A 24,174-nucleotide genomic window follows, 5' to 3' on the forward strand; every position below is an offset into this window, starting at 1 on the left:
AATTCATACTCATTTCTGAAGACTCACATTATGCCTCCTCTTGGCTAGCCTCTCCCCTTCCTTGACGCCTTCCCCCCTTTTCAGTGATCCTTCTTGAGCCCCCACAATAACCCGTGGACACCTTTATTGTAACACCACCTCCGGACTGGGTAAGACAGGTAGAGGGATCACACCGGAGATGTCTCCATGACCTTGCAGACTGTTAGCTCCAGGAGACTAAGGACCACAACTTACTTGCTTCTACTCCTATTATTAATATAGTACCTGAATAAAGTAGCTAGTATTCTTGGATGACCATTTTTTATTTTTATTTTTTGATGACCATTTGTAATGACTTTGAAAAGCATATTTACTATAATTTACCTATTTCCTACTATGAGATATTAAAACTGCTCCTTCCTTTTGTTTTTGGATATATCTATATATGTTGCTATAACAAGACTCTCCATGCTTTTTATTTCTGTATTTTCTGAGACTTTTAAAAAAGTTACATTTCGGGGCGCCTGGGTGGCTCAGTCAGTTAAGCATCTGCCTTCGGCTCAGGTCATGATCCCGAGATCCTGGGATTGAGTCCTGCATTGGGCTCCCTGCTCAGTGGGGAGCCTGCTCCTCCCTCTGTCTCTGCCGCAGGGCCCTCCCCCGTCCCCCGCTCATGTGCATGCGCTCGCTCTCTCTTTCGCTCTCCCTCTATCTCAAATAAAAAAAAATCTTTAAAAAAATAAAAAGTTACATTTAGAACAAAGCTTATTGCTAGATTTTATTTTTAATATAATGTAATCAACACAATGCCTTTCATTATGAGACTATAAACTTATTTATTCTTACCACTGTTACAGTTGTGATGACACTGATACCCTATTTACGTTGCTATTGTTATTACTATTTGAAAAATTTAAAAAGTCTTTTACTTACGCTTTAGAAGGTAAACATCCAATTTTTAAAATTATTTTATTTTATTTATTTTTTTAAAGATTTTATTTATTTATTTGAGAGAGAGAATGAAAGAGAGCATGAGAGGGAAGAGGGTCAGAGGGAGAAGCAGACCCCCCTGCTGAGCAGGGAGCCCGATGTGGGACTCGATCCTGGGACTCCAGGATCATGACCTGAGCCGAAGGCAGTCGCTTAACCAACTAAGCCACCCAGGCGCCCCCAATTATTTTTTAAAAAGATTTTATTTTTAAGTAATCTTTACACCCAATGTGGGGCCTGAACCTACAACCCCGAAATCAAGAGTCACATGCTCTACCAATTGAGCCAGCCAGGCACCCCTAAATATCCTATTTTTAATTCTACTATTCCTTATTTTAAAACATTTGCATGCACTCACAATCCCATATTTATCAACTTATTCTGACCAGCGTTTGTGTGTCTGTGATCTTGGTTCCCTTGTATGTTTCTTCTAGTTCATTTCTTTCTTCTTTTTTTTTTAAAGATTTTATTTATTTATTTGAGACAGAGAGAATGAGAGACAGAGAGCATGAGAGGGAGGAGGGTCAGAGGGAGAAGCAGACTCCCTGCCGAGCAGGGAGCCCGATGCGGGACTCGATCCCGGGACTCCAGGATCATGACCTGAGCCGAAGGCAGTCACTTAACCAACTGAGCCACCCAGGCGCCCACTTCTAGTTCATTTCTAAGCAAGCCCGTGCCTCCCTCCCCTTACTGCCAATTGAAGAGTCAGTCCTCAGGGCCTTACTTATATCGAATAATTTTTGCATCCCTGAAATCATAATAAGGAAGGTAAATATAATTAACATTTATTGAATGCTTATTATGTGCTGGTCTCTGTGCTAAAAAGTACTTTAAAAGTAGTATCTGACTATCTCTGGGTTACACACTGGAGAATGAAGGCACCAAACGTTAAGTAGCTTGCCTTGGTCCCACACCCCGCAGGCTGATTCTGAAGCCTGTCTTATTCTAAGATGATACTATGTTGCCTCCTGGGATGATCCTGTTTGGTTATGACAGACTCTTCTTTTCGTGTAAGGCTTAATTTTATTCACTGATATTTTAATTAAGATTTTTAACAACTATATTTATAGGAGATATTGGGTTATAACGTCTTTTCATTTTTGTAATTAAATACAAATTCGTAATTAAATACAAATACTTCGGGGTCAGGAACACTTTTGCCTTATACAGTGAATTAGATGGGTTTTTCTTTCTTTTTCTTTTTTTTAAAAGGTTTTATTTATTTATTTGAGAGAGAGATAATGAGTGCTGGGAAGGGGCAGAGGGAGTCAGAGAAGCAGACTCCCCCCTGAGCGGGGAGCCCGATGCAGGGCTCGATCCCAGGACCCCGGGATCATGACCTGAGCCGAAGGCAGACGCTTAACCCAGGCGCCCCTCTAGTGTTACTTCTTACCAAGGGTTTGTTTTTAATTTGCGGCCACGGCATCATGGAGCCGATTGTGTCTTCTTCTCCTTGGTTTCTGGACACTTTGAGGACACCGGGGTGCACTTGGAGCACATGGATAGAGTCACACATGTGCGTTTATGTAGCGTCCTAAGTCCCAATGTTACCCGTCTCTCATTTCCTTTTGTCCCACTGTATTCATCCACTGACAACATTTTATTTTATCTTGTTGCTTTTTATGTATTTGAGTAAGCTATTTTATACTCTTTCTGGAATGAGATGGATACAATTTACAAATTTAATATATTTCACAAATTTAATAAAGTGACATTCTGGATATTTTTGGAGTATAAAGTAGCTGATTTTTTTTTAAAGATTTTATTTATTTATTTGAGAGAGAGAATGAGATAGAGAGAGCATGAGAGGGGGGAGGGTCAGAGGGAGAAGCAGACTTCCCGCAGAGCAGGGAGCCCGATGCGGGACTCGATCCTGGGACTCCAGGATCATGACCTGAGCCGAAGGCAGTCGCTTAACCAACTGAGCCACCCAGGCGCCCTAAAGTAGCTGATTTTTAATAGGCTTTACTCCTACTCTCCTAATAGATGGGCAAAATCATGGTCCCAGTGGCAAGAAAAGTCCAACTGGACATGGAAGATAACTCAAACACTCAGAAAAGTCTTTGCCATATTGGTGTTTCCTTTGGAAAGTGGTGGGATACCCTTCCCCGTGCCGAGCGTCCTGACGGTGCAGCTGTCCATCTCCACCTCCAGGCTCGGAACGGGGCTGGCCTACCCACGATCCCAGAATGGACTTACCTTTAAAAATTCCTTGAAATCCGTGTCTTCATCTGTCTTCTGCTGTAACAGAGCTGCTCCATTAAGCTGACAGCTACAGAACCGGATGTAAGCCTGCATGTGGGACAGCTCGGCGGCCAGGATGTCCCCGATCATCTGCACCGGCATCTTCTCTCCTCCAGTTTTCTTCCGGACCCGCAAGGCCCTGCAACCAACACACTCTCACTGTCTGTTTCTAGTGAATGTCGTTAGTAAACAAAGGATGAATATCATGGGAGACTAAAGGTAATGAGAACCAGTGAGTTACCTAAAAACCTGGCACTGTGAGGGGAGAGTCAGAAGGAGGAGGCAGCTGGGGCCTACGTTCTGCTGGCCAAGCCAACCTGGGTGAAATGTTAGTAAAGAAGAGTAAGAAAATGAACTCTATACACTTGGGTATTTCAAGGTCCTTGGAATTGTTTTGGATTCATCTTTGTTTCTTATCAAAGTTCCTTTAGAAAAATTCTAACTTGTTCTCAGCTGAACCAAGAAGAAAGGAATTTTCTACACTCGGTAGGGGAAGAAGGGAGCAGAGCAGGAGCCCACAGAGGCCAGGTGTGGAGGCAGAGGTGAGTGCTGTCCTCAGGAGAGCTTCTGTGCCCCAAGGAGGGCAGAGACTCAGGACCGACTGGGTGTGCTGATGCCACCCCCCCCGCCCCGGAGTCTGCCCTCACAGGCACGGGGGATGGGAAATCACCCCAAGGAACGGGATTTCACACAGGGACTTAGGAGACTGCCAGACTAGCCAGTATGTCTGGGGCACGCGTTACAGCTTCTCTCCTATTCCAACTACCCGCTACAGTCAAGTATATTTTGAAATCCTATGTTAATATACTGTTTATTTTATGATTTAATTTTTTCTTTGTTTAATCAAAGAATCAAATTTTCTTTGTTATATTTCTTGACTTCAGTAATTACGTATTTTACAGTTACAGGGCATTTCATAAAATGACAATAAAATAAAAAGCTTTAGGGAGCAGAGAACAGTTGAAAGTTCCTTTGCTAAACAGCCCTGCAGGGAGTTCTGTGGGGAAGTCCTAGTCCTGGGGGCTGGGGGTGTCCCCTGCAGGGGCAGGCGCTGCTCACAACTCACTTCAGTAGCTTCGTGTTAGCCATGATGAGCTCCTTCCAGTTTACAAAGATCAAGGCCATTTCCCCTTCAGTGAGAAAGCCTGACTCCACCATCCATTTCTGAAAAACCTAAATTCAAGACACAAAAGAAATAAGTTAGCTTAGGTGTGAATACATAGGCTATGTGGTCTGAATCAAACAATAGCTTCATATACTGAAACTAATATGATCATGATGTTTTTAAATAAGCCTACTTATGATTGCTAAACATCCCCCCCCCCAATTTTTATTTAAATTCTAGTTAGTTAATATATAGTGTAATATTGGTTTCAGGAGTAAAATTTAGTGATTCATCACTTACATATTGTTGATTGCTAAATTAAATTAAATTAAATTATTTTATTTGAGAGAAAGAGTGCAAGCATGGGGGGGGCAAAGGGAGAGGGAGAGAAAGAATTTCAAGCAGACTCCCCGCTGAGCATGGAGCCTGACACAGGGCTCAATCCTGTAACCCTGAGATCATGACCTGAGCTGAAACGAAGTATCAGATGCCCAACCGACTGAGCCACCCATGCACCCTGATTGCTAAATTTTAAATTGCATAATTTCCCTACTGCTTGCTATTTGGGTTCTTATTAGGGCTAATTCTTTTTTTTTTTTTTTTTTAAGGTAGGCTCCATGCCCAACATGGGACTTGCACTCACAACCCTGAGATCAAGAATCCCATGCTCCACCAACTGAGCCAGCCATTATTAGGACTAATTCTAAGGACCAAGTCCAGTAGCCTCATCAATAAGAGGAGATTCTCATACCTACCTCCTAGGGAGATGAAGCAGGTTAAATGAAACCATGTGCATAAAGCACCCGCACCCCGTAAAAGCTGCAGAATTGAGGGGCTGGGCACCCGAGTCCTGGAAGCAGTTTGTGAGAGGTTCAGCAACAGAAAAAGTGATGACCTATATGGCCCCCAAGCAGATGTGGATTTCAGAGGCTGGCTGACTGAGGGGAAATGATACCCTAACATCTATATTCCACAACACTGAAGGATTTACAAAGCTGATATGTATATATTTGCACATGCCTGTGTGTGTGTGTGCACACGGGTGTGGGTGGGTTCTGAATGAACTTCAAAGATTATGCAGGTCAAGTGGAATTAGCTACTATTATTATTATTATTGGTTTTTAAATATTTATTTATTTATATTTTAGAGATGGGGGGAAGAAGCAGAGCAAGAGAATCCTAGGCAGACTCCACACTGAGTGCAGAGCCTGAGGCAGGGATTAATCTCATGACCCTGAGATCATGACCTAAGTTGAAATCAAGAGTCGGCCCCTCAGCTGACTGAGCCAGTCAGGCGCCCCTCAGCTATTATCATTCCAAGGGCACTCATGAAGAAATAAAGGCTGAGAGAGTGATTTGCTCAAGGTCACAAACCTAGAACACGGAGGAGCCAAAAAGAAAACGCCAGTCTTTTTGATTCTAATTGGTTTCCACTAAACAACTGGGATTCCTAGCGAATGACTTTAAAAGCCTTAAGGAAACTGTGAAGTTATCTGAGACAACCCTAATCATGTGTGATCTTTCTGAGATACACACGACACGACAGCCTATTAAAGTCGTTTGCTGGCCCTGTGATAAGACGCAGACTCCTTCTCGAGGTTCACCACGCCTGTGTGGTCTGCCCTGCCAACTTCACCAGCCTGGCCCTGAGTACTTCACCCTCCAGCCACATGGGACTACCCACGGGACTCTAACTCCCTGGCACATGCCTTCCCACTTCTATTTCCTCTTCCGGGCATAGAAAATTCATCCTTGTCCTTCTGGTTTGTCCTGACTCTCCTTTGTGGCAGGGGTGGTCAGCCCTCTCTGGGCCCCCACCTCACCGTTCTGTAGCTGTCTGTCTGTCTCTGCACATGACTGTGAACTCCTTGAGGGCAGGAACTTTCTCTTTGCCCTCTGTTCTCCAGCACAGTGCTTTTTGCACATGATAGGTCTTCAATAACTGTTTATTTACTGAGTTGTGTTGAACACGGATTCAAAGAATTCAGCTAATAGTGTTAAGAACTGGACATCTCTAAACCTTCACAGTTCCAAAATCAGAACGAAGATGTCAGGATCCTCTGACAGGAGCGAGCCTGGAAAGGTGATGGATCTGCTCCGAGGGGCCTGGGAAGGACAGGGAAAGCACCTGGTGGTCTTTCACCTGCCAATGAACAGACGTTCCTTTGTTTATTCATTCCATTCACTTGCCTCAGGGAGGTTAAGCAGAGGAGGATGGTCCGGCCCTCTGGGAACCTCCATGGGGATGGTGATGAGAATGGCTGGCCTATGAACAGTGCTTTTGCCCTAAGTCCCTGGCCCTGACATGACCCCTTGCTCCTCAGGCAAGGGCAGGTGGGCAGGGTGGGAATAGCCAAGGTGCAAGTGGTGAAGTGACTGGTGTGAGTGGGGCAGGCATGCGGCCCCTGTTCACGCTCTGCGCTGGAGTCCGCCAGGTACTTCCACAGCCATTTACAACCTTTTAGCACTGTAATCTGACCAGCAGCAGGGCTAATACTCGGAGGGGTTAATAATAAGACAGGCTTTTCTTCTAGGCCACTTTCCAGGTCAGAGAAGTGCGGACATAAACACACATAATTCAGTCAGTGCTAATGGGAAGGCCTGCAAAGGGCCAGACTGAGTTTTGGGGATGGAGGCTGAAGGACACACGTCCCTGCTGTCAGGAACTCAGAGCCTTGCGGGGAAGAGAGACATCACCAACTGCGAAGTGCGCCAGAGTGTACTTGTGAGCAGGACAAGTGTGCCGGGTCTAGAGGTCCCAGCTTGTGCATCAGGTGGGCAGGCCTTGCTGGGGGCAGATGGAGAAGGATGCAGCCTCCACTCCACGCCTCCAGCGAGGTCCCGGCCAGGCCCTATGCTGCACCTGCTGGGCCTGCTGGGGACACGTGTTCTCTTCAGGTGGCTTATTTATTTAACTAGGCTTCTCATCTGAGGGCCTTGACACATTTAGTGGGAACTAGGAGCCATGGAAACAAGTCTTATTTTGTTTACTAAAACACAAACCATTTTTAAGTGCTACTCTCACAGCCATTACTGGCTCAGAGGTCACTGGGAACATTAATCGGCACCACCGGTAAATACATTGCAACTGGGAGATATCTGACAATGTGGTCCGATTCGGTTTTCTAAACTGATACAAATATTAGATGAACACTCCCACTGTTTCACAATCCCTTTGGAAATTGCAGGGTTTATGAAGATGCCTGGTGTTAGAAGAGCACAGTAAACACAGGCGAAAATGTGAGGTAGATAAAGTTTGCTTTCGTGCCTTCCCCCCGACTTTGTCCTTCCTGGATGGGGCCTCTATCACATCCAGCCGAGATGTCTCTTGTTCTCTCCACTCTGAATGACCTAATCTGGGGGAGGAGTTTGACTTCTTCAGGCACCCTCCCATGGGCACAGAAAGCGCTTTGAGGGCGTGGGAGCTCCTGCCACTACTCGCGAATTCACACATCAAAGGCGACACCTGAGACCAAGGCCCACCGGCCCTGCAGGCTCGGCCCTCACCTCCACGACGAGCTGAAGGTCGTTCACGTACCGCTCTTCAGTCTGAATCAGCTCGTGAATATAGCCCTGCCTCTTCCTCTCCACTGGCTGCATGGTGTCCAGGCTCTGGAGATCAGCACACCCTACGGAAAGACAGGGTACAGGTTCAAAACAGTCTTTTCGTCTTTGTAGGAAATGGACATTTATCAGCAGATGTGCTGGGTGCCTTGAAAAAGCCGCGCAGCTTTCCAAAGAATGCCCGATGGGCCGCAGAGCGGCACACACCTGCAGAAAGCCGCCCGAGCCCCCCGGGCAGCAGACAGCAATGCCTGGAACATCTCAATGCCGTCCATCTTCTTTTCCAAATAAATGACAGAATTAAGGATTTTTAGACATGGCCTCAGAGAGATCAAACTGTATTGAACTCGTGAAGAATCTATGCAGTTCTCATCACTTCAGGACATTTTCGAAGAGATTGACATGATTAAATCAATCAAATGCTTGAGACCAGTGTTTTCCAAATTGCAGGTCATAAGCCATCCGTGGAATCTTCTATCAATTTTGTTTTTAAAAAATGTGGGTTAGGCTCTCTCTCTCTCTCAAATAAAATCTTAAAAAAAACAGGGGGGCTCCTGGTGGCTCAGTTGGTTAAGCGTCTGCCTTCGGCTCAGGTCATGATTTCTGGGGTCCTGGGCTGGAGCCCAGCATCGTGCTCCCTGCTCAGTGGGGAGGGAGCTTCTTCCTCTCCCTCTGCCCCAACACCTGGCTTGTGCTCTCTCTCTCTAATAAACAAATAAAATCTTAAAAAGAAATGTGGGTTAGGGGGCCCCAGGTGGCTCAGCTGGTTGAGCTTCCAACTCTGGATTTCAGCTCAGGCCATGATCTCAGGGTCATGAGACTGGGCCCTGTGCTGGGCTCCACCCTCAGTGAGGAGTCTGCTTGAGAGTCTCTCTTTCCCTCTCCCCCTCTCCCTTCTCTCTCTCTCTCAAATAAATAAATCTTTAAAACTGTGGGTCAGGCTTAGCATTAAAACAAACAAACAAACAAACAAATACAAACCGTCTTGAGCACAGTATTGGTAAGTATTGTTCTATGAACACTTTTAGTTAGATATGTAGAATATATTTCTGACTGTTAAAAAATGTTTGGGGAACATTTCTCTAGATTTCTCAAGGTAAAGTGTTACAGTTAGGAAGCCTGAAATCCCCAGGATCCAGCAGTTCCCAACAAGACCACTGCCTTAACCCACTAGAACAAAGAACTGGTTCTGGGACACCGCGGCCGTAAGACCTTGAGGGGAGTCCCTAGCAGCCTCGTATCAGGGTGAGCGGTACTGCATTCACTTTGGATCAATTTACAGGCACGTGGGAGCTGAACTGAATGTCAGTCTGTGAAGGGACATCATTCCAGAATTGCTTGGTACGTAGCTGAGGGCTTGCTTTATGCACAGTGACAGGGGACTACCTCAGGTAGCCCTTCCTCAGACCAAAAGAAAAAGCAGGTAGGTACCCAGCAAGTTACAACATGAAGGAGACAGAAAGCTGAGTGAGGCGTGGATGACCCTCGAGGCTGAGGTAACCACGAAGGGCAGCAGGTGGAGGGTGTAACCCTGTCCCGGCCTTCATCATGGGGCAGGTGGGGACTGATGCAGAGGCACCGCTCGGGGACATGCTTATGTGGCACTGGGAACAAACACATAAAGCCACAGAGGCAGAAAATGCAGGGATCAGACTGGACTTTTCAGGGCGATTTCTCTTTCTGCTTGCCTTTGAGGTTTTATATGTTTTGTATAGACTTGGGCTAACGGTTCTAAGGACGACAACTGGTCTATTTTCTGTATATGTTGCCAACAGCTTTAAAAAAATTCTCACAGGAAAACAGAAATAGGATAAGGCAGGTTGTGTTTGGTGCTTTCAAGAAGACATCATGGGGCCACTGTCATGTTCAAAATTACCCAGCTTTTCTGGGGATTGGATTGTTCTGTTCTGCCGCGGGGAAGACCAGGTGTTCTGACCCCGTAAAGCTAATACTGACGCCTGTCTGACTAGGTTGTGTGTAGCAGGGGGGCTGGAGGGGAAATGTTGATGGTGATGCGACCTAGGATCACGGGTCAGAGTTACCAGCTGACTGGGATGGAAGCCATTGGAAGCGGTTCTAAGTTTCTGAGGTGACTGCACCTCTTACACTCGTGTTTATAGATTTCAGCCATTCACCTTCTGCCACATCCACATTCCACCTCTGCTTTCCATAATGCTTCTCTGTAAATTTACTCGTGTTGGACTTAAATATGTAGGGAATCATGGGTTTTATGTACTGATTATGTTTCTTCCAATACTAAGATAAATACATAACCATTAGAATAAAACAAGTCCTCCTATGTGGCGCCTGAGTGGCTCAATCATTTAAGCATCTGATTCTTGATTTCAGCTCAGGTCTCGATCTCAGGGTCATGAGTTCAAGCCCTGCATTGGGGTCCACACTGAGCGTGGAGCCTGCTTAAAAAACCAACCAACCGGGCGCCTGGGTGGCTCAGTCGGTTAAGCGACTGCCTTCGGCTCAGGTCATGGTCCTGGAGTCCCGGGATCGAGTCCCGCATCGGGCTCCCTGCTCGGCAGGGAGTCTGCTTCTCCCTCTGACCCTCCTCCCTCTCATGCTCTCTCTCTATCTCATTCTCTCTCAAATAAATAAATAGGGGCGCCTGGGTGGCTCAGTCGGTTGGGCGACTGCCTTCGGCTCAGGTCATGGTCCTGGAGTCCCTGGATCGAGTCCCGGGGCTCCTTGCTCGGTAGGGAGCCTGCTTCTCCCTCTGACCCTCCCCCCTCTCATGTGCTCTCTCCCATTCTCTCTCTCAGATAAATAAATAAAATCTTAAAAAAAATAAAAATAAAAAACCAACCAACCAATCAACCAACAAGTCCTCCCAGGTACTATTTTGTGTGCCATCATGTTGTGTACCATGGGGATATGTGTATCACACTTTGGGAAACGATTTACGGTAAAACCCACAAGCATCAGCCTATCTGCTCTGTACCTTGGAATAATAGGAAAAGTCTCAGATATTTTATCATTTTTTTAAATTAATTAATCTATTTTAGAGGGAGGGGAGGGGCAGAGGGAGAATGAGAGAGAAACCCAAGCAGACTCTGCTGAGCGCAGAGCCTGATGTGGGGCTTGATCTCACAATCCTGAGATCATGACTTGAGCTGAAACCAAGAGTCAGAAGCTCAACTGACTATGCCACCCAGGCACCCCTATTTTATCATTTCTAGCAAGAACATACATGACATTAGTTTTATCAAGATGGATGTAGGGACCATCCTTATACTTCACTTCTAACATACCCCTTTGCATTTCATTACAATGGTTCTTAAAACTTTTATTCTCTTCAAGTTTCCAACTTGACCCCAACCCTCACTTTCAGATGTTATTACCTCTGATGTCAGGGAAAAGAAATAAAGGCATGGCAGCCCTTTTACTTCTGCCCTTCATCTCCCTGCTCACTCACCCCTGTACTTCCTTCCTATGTCAGGGGACGAGGGGATCCTGTTTCTTCCTGAAGCTGGCATCCTTAACCGACCCCCTCCTTTGGACTCCTTGCTGTCCTCTCCCCCACACTGTCCAACATGTTAGCTGTTAGCAACACAAATGCTCCTGAGCATCTGAACCGTGGCCAGTCCAAACAGAGAAGTGCTCTAAGTGTAAAACACACACCAGATGTCAAAGACCTAGTACAAAAAAACCCAGAACATAAAATGATGCATTAATAATTCTTGTGTTGACTGCATATTAAAATGGCAATATTTTGGATAATACTGAGCTAATCCATCAGTTTTGGAATTCTTTTACTCCAAATTTATGTGAGATGTACATCTTGAGTTATTTTAAATATAGATATAGAATAATATAGATATATATAATATAAATATAGAATAAAAGATTATTCAAATTAATTTCATGTTTTACTTTTTAAAATGTGGCTTTTGGAAAATTTTAAATTACATATGGGCTGCATTTGTGACTTTACATTATTTTTCTATTGAACAGCTCAAGCCAGCTGGAACATTCTTTATGTTCCTTCCCTAACAGAATGTTTTAGTCGCTTCTGCTCTTTGCAGAATAAAGTCTTAGCTCAGTAGCGCAGGGCTCCAGAGTCTCCATAATCCACCCATGGCCTACATTTACAGCCTCACCTTTGACCACATGGCCTGCCTGTTAGCCACCCTGGCCCGGGCTCAATCCTCATAATGTGCTGTACACGCTGTATTCACTGCCCATGTCCCTCTTATCCACACAGAGCCATCTTACTAACCCGTACAGCTCAGGTGATCCTACTCTGGGGAACCGTTCCCATCCCTGTCCCACTTACCCCCAAACTGCCTCTTTTTTGTGGTTCCAGGCTAGTTTGCATCTGTATTTAACATTTTACATACTGTAACCAGTGGTGTAGTTCATCTCTATATAGTTAGTATGTCTGTCTCTCCTACTGGAGGTCAGGGACTGTATCTCCCACAGTTCTATAATATCAAATTTAACACAGTGTTCTGACCAGGAAATATTTGTCAAATGGTAGACTATTGGGTTGGTCCCCAGACCTGTTTCTCACCTTTCCTCTGCTCTATACTGCAGGAAAGCCAACCCCACAGGCTGCTTGTATAAGCTCTTATTGCAGTTGGCTTCTGCCCAGGTTTGGCCAGTGAGAGAAGGCTCTGGAAGGAGACTACGGGGCTAACTGGGAAAACAATCCTTCTGCTAGAAAAGTGAGAGGACAGGAGAGCTTTTAAGTCTTCTGGGTAAAGAAGCGAAGAATTGCTGGGTTTTCATCTCACATAAATTTGGAGTAAAAGAATTCCAAAACTGATGGATTAACAGAAAAATTGTACCTGGCTGGTGATACCCTTAGGGTGCTTGGCCAAAGAAAATGTACAACTATCCAGAGGGTCTCTCTCACAACCTTGCTTCCACAGGATTTCCATGGGAAAACCATCTCACTAAAGATGAGCTCAAAGTAAAAAATTACAAAAAATAAGGAATGATCCACCAAAAATAAAAAATGATGACTAGAAAGAACCCTAAGAGGGGCACCTGGCTGGCTCTGTTGGTAAAGCGTGCAACTCTTGATCTTGGGGTTGTGAGTTCGAGCCCCATGTTGGGTGTAGAGATTACTTAAAATAAAATCTTGGGAAAAAAAAAAAAAAAGAAGACGGGTGCCTGGGTGGCTCAGTCGGTTAAGTGTCTGCCTTCAGCTCAGGTCATGATCCCAGGGTCCTGGGATTGAGCCCCGTATTGGGCTCCCTGCTTAGCGGGGAACCTGCTTCTCCCTCTCCCACTCCCCCTGCTTGTGTTCCCTCTCTCACTGTGTCTCTCTCTGTCAAGTGAATAAATAAAATCTTAGAAAAAAAAAAAAAGGGAGAACCCCAAGAACATAAGGTAATAGGATAAAATCTAAAAAAAGAGTAAAGTATCTATATTTAAAATAACTCAAGATGTACATGAAGGGTTTGAAACCATAAATAGAGTCTATAAAAAAGAATGGGCAGGGATGCCTGGGTGGCTCAGTCAGTTAAGTGTCTGCCTTTGGCTCAGGTCATGATCCCAGGGTCTTGGGATCGAGTCCCATGTCGGACTGAGCAGGGAGCCTGCTTCTCCCTCTGCCTGCTGCTCGCCCTGCTCGTGCACATGCTCTCTGACAAATAAATCTTAAAAAAAAAAAAGAATGGGGAGATGTAAAAAGAAACTAATAAAAATGGCAAATATTATCATGGAAATAATAAATGAATAAATTAAATAGCAAATCAAATACATGTGAGGAAAGGATTAATAAATCTGAAGACAGGTATGAAGAAGTTAAGAATGCAGCCTGGAAAGACAAAAAGATGGAAAACATAAAATGGAGGTTAAGGGACACAGAGGACAGGGGCGCCTGGGTGGCTCAGTTGGTTAAGCGACTGCCTTCGGCTCAGGTCACGATCCTGGAGTCCCGGGATCGAGTCCCGCATCGGACTCCCTGCTCGGCAGGGAGTCTGCTTCTCCCTCTGACCCTCCTCCCTCTCATGCTCTCTGTCTTTCATTCTCTCTGACTCAAATAAATAAATAAAATCTTTAAAAAAAAAAAAAAAGGGACACAGAGGACAGAATGACAAAGTCCAACATACATCTAATGGGAGTCCAGGAGGGGAGAAGAGAAATAATGGGAAGAAGTAATATTGAGATTATAATGGTTGAGAATTTTCTACAATTGATGAAAGATACACTTCCACATATTCAAAAGGAACAATGATTCCTGATTAGGGAAAAAATAAAAATGAATCCATACCTAAACTGCAAAACACCAAGGAGAAAAAAATTGATTAAGATGGCCAGAAAGAAAAAGCAAAATAACCACACAGGAACAGCAATCACACTAGCTGCATGCATCTTAACATAACAATAGAGGGTACTGAGCAAAAATAACTGTCAAACCAGAATTCTAATTATATACCATTCATGGATGAGGGAGAAATACAAACATTTTTAGACAAAGTTTGAGAGCATTTACCACTAACAGGCTGACTAAAGGAACTATTAAGAGGTGTATTTTGGGAAGAAGGAAATTGAATAAGAAGGAATTATGAGGGGGTGCCTGGGGGGGGCTCAGTCAGTTAAACGTCTGCCTTCGGCTCAGGTCATGATCTCAGGGTCCTGGGATTGAGCCCCACATCAGGAGCCTGCTTCTCCCTCTCCTCCCCGCTTGTGCTCTCTCTTGCTATCTCTGTCTCTCTCTCTCAAATAAATAAATAAAATCTTAAAAAAAAAAAGGAATAATGAGATGTAAGGAGTGGTGGAGAAAGAAAAAGAAGAAAGGAAGGAAGGAAGAAAGAAAGAAAAAAGGAAGGAAGGAAGGAAAAGAAAGAGGGAAGGAAGGGTGAGCAAAAATGCTAGTAAATATGTGAAAAATCAAAATAATCATTGATGATATAAAATAACAATAATGATGGTGGGTATAAATTCAAGGTGGATTTTAAATTTACCTAAAACTATTTTTTTTAAACACATGAGAGGCAGGAGGAGAATCATTAGAGATAAAGCATCCTACCTGCACTGATCAGAAGAAGGAAGATAAACATCAAATTTAGACTTTGTGGAGGCAAACACATATGTTAGAAATGGAAAGGTAACTACTCAAAGAATAGACATAGAAAACATAAAGGGAAAAAAAGGAAGTAAATTTGATCAAAGCAATAGCAGTAACATATAGGCGAACAACAAGAAAAAAAAGGCATGGTAAATAGAAAATATATAATAAGATGGACATAAATAGAAGTATTCCATTGTTCCAATTACAAGAAGACTTTAGATTGGATTTTAAAATTCAGCTAGATGCTGGGGAAGACGGCAGAGTAGGAGGATCCTAGGGTCACCTCATCCCACAGAAACAGCTAGATAACACTGACATCAGTGTAAATAACTCAGAAAATGTCAGGAAGACTGGCAGGACTCTGCATAGCTAAGTGTACAGAAGAGGCCACACTGAAAAGGGTAGGAAGGGCAGAAACTCAGTTGGGAGCCAAAGTGACCTGTAGGACTGTCCTTGCGAGGTAGGGATGCTGTGGGCACAGAGACAGGAGAGAAACAAACTCTACCCCAGTCACCCCAGGCACAGGGGACTCTCACTGGGAGGACAAATCCCCATAACATCTGGCTTTAAAAACCATAGGGGATTAACTTTGAGAGTTCTTACAATCAGTGGGGCTTAACACCTAGAACTTTAAAAATCAGTGGGCACAGCTGTTGGAAAGCCAGCAGGTGACAGGAAACTGAGTCCCCACCCTTAAAGAGAATAGTAACAAACAGCCCTACTGAGAAACAGCATACAAGAAGCAGTTTGAAAAACGCTTGGGATATATGGGAAGATTTATTTACTAATCTCAGAACCTATGTTAGAGGGACAAGGATCTTTGGGAGACTTCTCCAAGAGCAAAGGAGCTGGTAGGGCTATTTCTCTCTCCTGACCCCCAGCCTAGACACATGAACACTTGTGGGAATCAGTGCATTGCAAACATTCTCCATCTAGTCTGCTAACACCAGATGCCCTGCCCCCGTGTTCTCCTGTGGACCCACCCCTTCAACCTGGCCTTGACAGAAATCCATCCAAAGCAGTGCCACAAACATGGCAGTGTGCAAGCAACCCCAAGAGGGGTCGGCACCACCCCAGAGTGACTCCTGCCCTAGGGAGAGGGAAAGAAAACCACATATACCAGTTCCACTTTGGCCCCAGGAGTGAGCTAGGGGTAGACATCTACCCTGACTGCAGCCCTGCCCACCAACGAAAGCTTCTCAGGGGACAACACAGGGAGAGCACTCTACAATTCAGTGCTATTGCAGCTCTAGTCAATGACTGGTCTGACCCAACTTAAGCACAAGGTGGCCCCAGACTGGCCCACTAACAACAGGGACCAAACCCTGCCTACAATGGGCAGAGAGAGCCACTGTAGACACCTGGACTGAAGGCAAATGCAGCTCAGCTACACCAGTAGGTTCTGGTGAACAGGGGAAATTGCACTGCAGAGCACCTCTTCTTCATAATGCCACTACTTTCAAGAGTTAACTTTCTTAACATATAGAAACAGACACAGAGAGTTAGATAAAACAAGGAGACAGAGGAATATGTCCCAAATGAAAGAGCAGGACAAAGTCATAGCAAGACAGCTAAATGGAAGAGATAGGTAATATGCCTGACAGAGAATTTACATAGAAAGAACCAGTGAGAGATGAAGAATTCAATAACTGAAGTTAAAAATATACTAGAGGGAATAAAGAATAGACTAGAGGAAGCAGATGAATGGATTAGTGACCTGGAGGGCAGAGTAATGGAAAGCAGTCTAGCTGAATGGGAGAAAGGAAAAAGAGTAATAAAAATGAGAATAGAGTGCTTGCTTTGGCAGCACATATAGTGAAATTGGAACGATACAGAGAAGATTAGCATGGCCCTGTGCAAGGATGACACGCAAATTCGTGAAGCGTTCCATATTTTTGACAAGTATCATATGATCTCACTGGTATGAGGAATTCTTAATCTCAGGAAACAAACTGAGGGTTGCTAGAGTGATGGGGAGTGGGAGGGATGGGGTGGCTGGGTGGTGGACACGGAGGGTATGTGCTATGGTGAGCACTGTGAATTGTGTAAGACTGATGAATCACAGACCTATACCTCTGAAACAAATAATACATTATATGTTAAAAAACAAACAAAAAGGGATCCCAGAAGGAGAAAAGAAAGAAAAGGGGGCAGAATATTTATTTGAAGAAATAATAGCTGAAAACTTCCCAAATCTGGGAAACAGAAATCTAGATCCAAGAGGCACAGAGAGGCTCCAACAAAATCAACCCAAGAAAGTCCACACCAAGACACACAGTAATGGTAAAAAGTAGTGATAAAGAGAGAATTTTAAAAGGAGTAAGAGAAAAGAAAACAGTTACATACAAGGGAAATCCCATAAGGTTTTCAGCTGATTCTTCAGCAGAAACTTTGCAGGCCAGAAGAGAGTGGCATGATATATTCAAAGTGCTGAAAGAAAAAACTGGCAACCAAGAATACTCTATCCAGCAAGGCTATCATTCGGAATAGAATGAGAGATAAAGAATTTCCCAGAAAAACCTAAGTTAAAGGAATTCATGACCACTGAACCAGCCTTAAAAGAAATGTTAAAAGGGACTCTGAGTGGAAAGGAAAGACCATAAGCAGGAGTAAGAAAAGTAGGAAGCACAAAAGCAGTAAAATTAAGTGACTCTATAAAAATAAAAATCAGTTAAGGGATTCACAAAATAAAAGGATGTGAAGTATGATACCATATACCTAAAACATGGGGAGAAGGGGTAAAAATTTAGTGCCTTTAGAATGGGTTCAAACTTAAGTGACCATTAACTTAAAATAGACCATTATATGCATAGGATGTTATATACAAACCTTATGGTAAGGAAAAATAAAAAACTGGTAACAGAAATGCAAAAAATAAAGAGAAAGGAATCCAAGTATAGAAAGCCAGCAGACTATGAGAGAAAAGTGCAAGAGAAGAAAGAAACAGAGAATTATACAAAACAACCATAATAAGGTAACAAAATGGCAATAAGTAAGTACCTACAAATAGTTACTTTGAATGTAAATGGACTAAATGCTCCAATCAAAAGACAGAGGATGACAGAATGGATAAAAAAGCAAGACCCATCCCATGTGTTGCCTTCAAAAGACTCACTTCAGACCTAAAGACCAAGCATACTGAAAGTGAAGGGATGGGAAAACATTTATCTTGCAAATGGAAGTGAAAAGAAAACAAAACTTATATCAGACAAAATAGACTTTAAAACAGACTGTAACAAGAGACAAAGAAGGACACCACATAATCTTACAGGGAACAATCCAATGAGAAGATATAACAACTGTAAATATTTAAGTACCCAACATGAGAGCACCCAAATACATAAAACAGCTAATAACAAACATAAAGGAAGTAATCGATAGTAATAAAGTAATATTGGGGGACTTTAACACTCTACTTACATCAGTGGATAGAGCATCCAAACACAAAATCAACAAGGAAGCAATGGCTTTGAATGACATAATGGCTCTAACAGATACATTCAGAATAGTCCATCCTAAAAAGGCAGAATACACATTCTTTATAAGTGCACATGGAACATTCACCAGAACAGATCACATGTTAGGCTACAAGACAAGTCTCAACAAATTAAAAAAAAACAAAAACAAAAACAAAAAACAAACTGAAGTCATACCATGCATCTTTTCTGACCACAATGTTATGAAACTAGAAATCAACCACAAGAAAAAAATCTGGAAAGACACAAATATATATGGAGGTTCAATAGCATGCTACTAAACAATGAATGGGTCAACCAAGAAATCAAGAAGGAAATAAGAGGGGCGCCTGGGTGGCTAGTTAGTAAAGCATCTGCCTTCAGCTCAGGTCATGATCCCAGGACCTGAATCTGCTTCTCCCTCTCCCTCTGCCCCTTCCCCAGCTCATGCTCTCCCTCAAATAAATAATTAAATCTTAAAAACAAGACAAAACTAAAACCAAAAAGGAAATAAGAAAGTACAGGGAAACAAATGAAAATGAAAACACAATGGTCCAAAATCTCTGAGATGCAGCAAAAGCTGTTCTAAGAGGGAAGTTCATAGCAATACAGGCCTACCTCGAGAAGCAGGAAAAATCTCAAATAAACAACCTAACTTTACACCCCAAGGTGTAAAATAAATAAAATAAATAAAATAAAACCCAAAACCAGTAGAAGGAAGGAAATAAAAAAGGTTTGAGCAGAAATAAATGAAATAGAAACTAAAAAAATAATAGAACAGATCAATGAAACCAGGAGCTGTTTCTTTGAAAAGATCAACAAAATTGATAAAACTTAGCCAGACTCATAAAAGAGAGAGAGGGAGAAGAAGAAGGAGAGGGAGGACTCAAACAAAATCAGAAATGAAAGAGGAGAAATAACAACCAACACCACAGAAATACAAAGGATTATAAGAGAACATTATGGAAAAATATACGGCAACAAACTGGACAACCTAGAAGAAATGGATACATTCCTAGAAACATATAACCTCCCAAAAGTGAATCAAGAAGAAATAGAAAATTTGAACAAACTGATTACCAGCAATGAAATTGAATGAATAATCAAAAAACTCCCAACAAATAAAACTCCAGGACCAGATGGTGTCACAGATAAATTCGACCAAACATTTAAAGAAGCGTTATACTTATTCTTCTCAAACTATTCTAAAGAATAGAAGAGGAAAGGGCGCCTGGGTGGCTCAGTTGGTTAAGTGACTGCCTTCGGCTCAGGTCATGATCCTGGAGTCCCGGGATCGAGTCCCGCATCGGGCTCCCTGCTCGGCAGGGAGACTGCTTCTCCCTCTGACCCTCCCCCCTCTCATGTGCTCTCTCTCCCTCATTCTCTCTGTCTCAAATAAATAAATAAAATCTTTAAAAAAAAAAAAAAAGAATAGAAGAGGAAGAAAAATTTCCAAATTCATTTTATGAGGCCAGCATTACCCTGATACCAAAGCCAGACAAAGACACTATGAAAAAACAACTACAGGCCAATTTCTCTGATGAACATAAGTGCAAAAATCCTTAAGAAAATATTAGCAAACCAAATTTAACAGTACATTAAAAAAATTATTCACTGCAATCAAGTGGGATTTATTCCTGAGATGCAAGGGTAGTTCAATATTTGCAGATCAATCAATGTGATACATCATATCAACCCATACCTAACATCATACTCAATGCTGAAAACTGAAAACTTTCCCCCTAAGATCAGGAACAAGATAACAATGTCCACTCTCACCACTTTTATTCACATAGTACTGGAAGTCCTATCCACAGCAATCAGACAAGAAAAAGAAGTAAAAGGCAACCAAAATGGTAAAGAAGTAGTAAAACTTTCACTATTTGTAGATGACATGATACTATATATAGAAAACCTTAAAGACTCCAACAAAAAACTACTAGAAGTGATAAATGAATCTGCAGTATACAAAATCAATATACAGAAATCTGTTGCATTTCTACACATTAATAATGAAGTAGCAGAAAGAGAAATTTTAAAAAAACAATCCCATTTACAATTGCACCAAAAAGAAAAAGTACCTAGGAATAAACTTAACCAAAGAGGTGAAAGACCTGTACTCTAAAAACTGTAAAATACTGATGGAAGAAATAGAAGATGACACAAACAAATGGAAAGATACTCCATGTTCATGGATTGGGAGAACAAATATTGTTAAAATGTCCGTACTATCCAAAGCAATCCACAGATTTAATACAATCCTTATAAAAATACCCACGGGGTGCCTGGGTGGCTTGGTCAGTTAAGCAGCTACTTCTGGCTCAGGTCCTGGGATTGAGTCCCACATCGGTCTCCCTGCTCAGCAAGGAATTTGCTTCTCCCTCTGCCTCTCCCTGCCACCCTCCCCCTGCTTGTGCACGCACTCTCTCTCTCTCATAAATAAATAAAATCTTAAAAAAAAATACCCACAGCATTTTTTTTCACAGAACTAGAATAATCCTAAAATTTGTATGGAACCACAAAAGACCCCAAGTAGCCAAAGCAATCTTGAAAAAGAACAAAACCGGAGGTATCACAATCCCAGATTTCAAGACAAACTACAAATCTGTGGTAATCAAACAGTATGATACTGACACAAAAACAGACACACTGATTAATGGAACAGAATAGAGAGCCCAAAAATAAACCCACAATTAAATCATCAATTAATCTTTGCCAAAGGAGTCAAGAATATGCAATGGGAAAAAGACAGTCTCTTCAAAAAATGGTGCTGGGAAAAGTGGATAGCTACATGTGAAAGAATGAAACTGGACCACTTTCTTACACCACACACAAAAATAAACTCAAAATGGATTGAAGACCTAAATGTGAGACTGAGTAAATAAAAATCCTAGAAGAGCAGAGGCAGTGATTTCTCGGACATCATTCACAGCAAGTTTTTTCTTTTCTTCTTCTTTTTTCTTTCTTTCTTTCTTTCTTTGTTTCTTTCTTTCTTTCTTTGAAAGAGAGAGAGGCCATGCATGTGTGCGCGTGTGCATGCACACACACACACACACACACACGAGCAGCGGGAGGGGCAAAGGGAGGGGGAGAGAGCGAATCTCAAGCAGACTCCACACTGAGCGCAGAGCCTGATGTGGGGCTTGATCTCACGATCCCTGAGATCATGACCTGAGCTGAAATCAAGAATCAGATGCTTAACTGACTGAGCCACCCAGGTGCCCCCACAGCAAGTATTTTCTAGATATGTCTCCTGAGGCAAGGGAAACAAAAGCAAAAATAAACTCTTGGGACTACATAAAAATAAAAAGCTTCTGCACAAAAAGAAACAATCAACAAAAAGACAACCTAATGAATGGGAGAAGATATTTGCAAAAGACATATCTGATAAAGGGTTAGTATCCAAAATATGTAAAGAACTTATATAACTCAACACCAAAAAACCCCAAGTAACCCAATTAAAAATAGGCAGAAGACATGAACAGACATTTCTCCAAAGAAGACATCCAGATGGTCAACAGACACATGAAAAGATGCTCAACATCACTTGGCATCAAGAAAATACAAATCAAAACTGCAATGACATATCACCTAACACCTGTCAGAATGGCTGAAATCAAAAACATAAGAAACAACAAGTGTTGCCAAGGATGTGGAGAAAAAGGAACCCTCCTACATTGTTGGTAGAAATGTAAACTGGTATAACCACCATAAAAAACAGTATGGGAGTTCCTCAAAAAATTAAAGATAGAATTACCATACAGTTTAGTAATTCCATTACTGGATATTTACCCCAAGAATATGAAAACACTAATTAAAAAGATAAGAGCACACCTATGTTTACTGCAGCATTTACAATAGCCATATTATGGAAGCAGCACAAGTGTCCATCCACAGATGAATGGATTAAGAAGATGGGGTGTGTGTGTGTATATATATATTATATATATATATATAATGCAATATTACTCAGCCATAAAAATGAATGAAATCTTGCCATTTGCAACAACTGGATGGAGCTAGAGTGTATAATGCTAAGTGAAATAAGTCAGTCAGAAAAAGACAAATACCATATGATGTTACTCATATGTGGAATTTAGGAAATAAAACAAATGAAAAAGGAAAGAAACAAAAAAACTCTTAAATTTAAATATAAAACTTTTAAATATAGAGAACTGGTGGTTATCAGGGAGGAGGTAGGTGGGAATAAGAGAAATAAGTGATGGGGATTAAGAGTATACTTATTGTGATGAGCACCAGGTGTTGTACAGAAGTGTTGAATCACTATATTGTACGCCTGAAACTCATATAACATTGCATAGTAATTATACTGGAATTAAAATAAAAAAAAATTCAGCTAGATGCTGTTTACAACGACACCTAACATGTAATGTTACAGAAATGTCAGAAGTAAAGGTTTGGACAAAGCTCCACATTTACAATATATTAAAAGCAACTAGGGAGGTTTTATTAGCAACAGACAAAAGAGGCTTTCAAAGATCTATGTAAACATTATAAATATTTAGGATGATATAATAATGCTGATTTCATTTGCAACTAACAGGATAGCATCAAAATGTAAAATTAACTGACAAAATTACCTCTGAAAGAGGAAGGAAGGAAGGAAGGAAGGAAGGAAGGAAGGAAGGAAGGAAGGAAGGAAGGAAAGAAGGAAGGAAGGAAGGAAGGAAGGAAGGAAGGAAGGAAGGGGCAAGGGAGGGAGAGAAGAAAAAAGAAAGAAAGAAAAAAAATCTGAAAAATCTATAATCAAAGTAGTGGATTATAATATTTCTCAACGAAAATTAGTAAATATGAAAGACTTGAATGATATTAACAGGCTTAATATAATGAACACATATGCAAGGGAATACAAATTCTTCTCAAGCACCCACAGAATTAATTTCAACAAATGCCAGAGTCTATATTACTGTGCAAAAACATTTCCTGGATATAGCTGAAAAATTAAACATTAAAATCATTTTCAAATGTATGTATGTATGCATGTATGTATGTATGTATGTATTTTAATTTATTTATTTGACAGAGAGAGAGAGACAGCTAGAGAGGGAACACAAGCAGTGGGAGCGGGAGCGGGAGAGGGAGAAGCAGGCTCCTGGTTGAGCAGGAAGCCTGATGCGGGGCTCAATCCCAGGACCCTGGGATCATGACCTGAGCCGAAGGCAGATGCTTAACAACTGAGCCACCCAGGCGCCCCTAAATGTTGTATTTAAAGAAGAGGTTCCTAAAAGCTCCACGTAGCTTCCTCCTTTAGCAAAAGGTATCTCAATTTGCTTGACCTATCACTAGGATCACTGCTCTTCCTTAAAATTCTTCTTTACTTGGCTTCTAGGTCACACCTTGCCTCAGGTCCCCCTACCTCTCTGGCCAGTCCCCTCCTCTCCTTTCCTAGCTCCTCCTCAACCCAAAGACTTAACGTTGGAACCCAAAGGCTCAGCCTTGTAACTCTTCTCCACATACAGCCTTGCTGGTCCCACTGAGTCTCGTAGCTTTAAGGATCATCTATGCACCGACACACTCCCAAACGTATACACCAGCCTGAATATATCCTCTGGACCTCACCATGTTCTACTGCCTACCCAGTATCTCCAATTATCCGTCTTAAAGGTAAGTGATGGTAATATCCAAAACCAAACTCCTAATCATCTTCCCTGCCCCTCCTCCTTCATCATGTGCCTTCATTTAATGGCAATTCCATCCCTCTGGTTGCTTAGGCCAAGATCTTTAGGGACATCCTTGATACTTTCCTTCTCGCATCCCACATTCAATCCACCTGTTGGCTC

General features: G+C 42.3%; 1 protein-coding gene and 1 non-coding gene across 3 annotated transcripts in view; one reads left to right on the top strand and one right to left on the bottom strand.

The window, feature by feature from the left end:
• Nucleotides 1–24,174, bottom strand: part of ITSN2 (intersectin 2) — a 140,238-nt gene that overhangs the window by 9,717 nt on the left and 106,347 nt on the right. For both annotated transcript variants that reach the window (XM_021697570.1, XM_044918835.1), the window contains 3 exons: nucleotides 7,826–7,947; nucleotides 4,280–4,386; nucleotides 3,169–3,352 (listed from right to left, as the gene is read on the bottom strand). In XM_021697570.1, coding sequence (XP_021553245.1) covers nucleotides 3,169–3,352; nucleotides 4,280–4,386; nucleotides 7,826–7,947 — 413 coding nt within the window. The remainder of the gene's footprint in view (nucleotides 1–3,168; nucleotides 3,353–4,279; nucleotides 4,387–7,825; nucleotides 7,948–24,174) is intronic.
• LOC123326048 lies at nucleotides 16,710–16,815 on the top strand. Its single transcript, XR_006540838.1, has one exon. It is a non-coding gene; the product is annotated as a U6 spliceosomal RNA (small nuclear RNA).

Source organism: Neomonachus schauinslandi, chromosome 10 (genome assembly GCF_002201575.2).
Source record: "Neomonachus schauinslandi chromosome 10, ASM220157v2, whole genome shotgun sequence".
Lineage (NCBI taxonomy): Eukaryota > Metazoa > Chordata > Mammalia > Carnivora > Phocidae > Neomonachus > Neomonachus schauinslandi.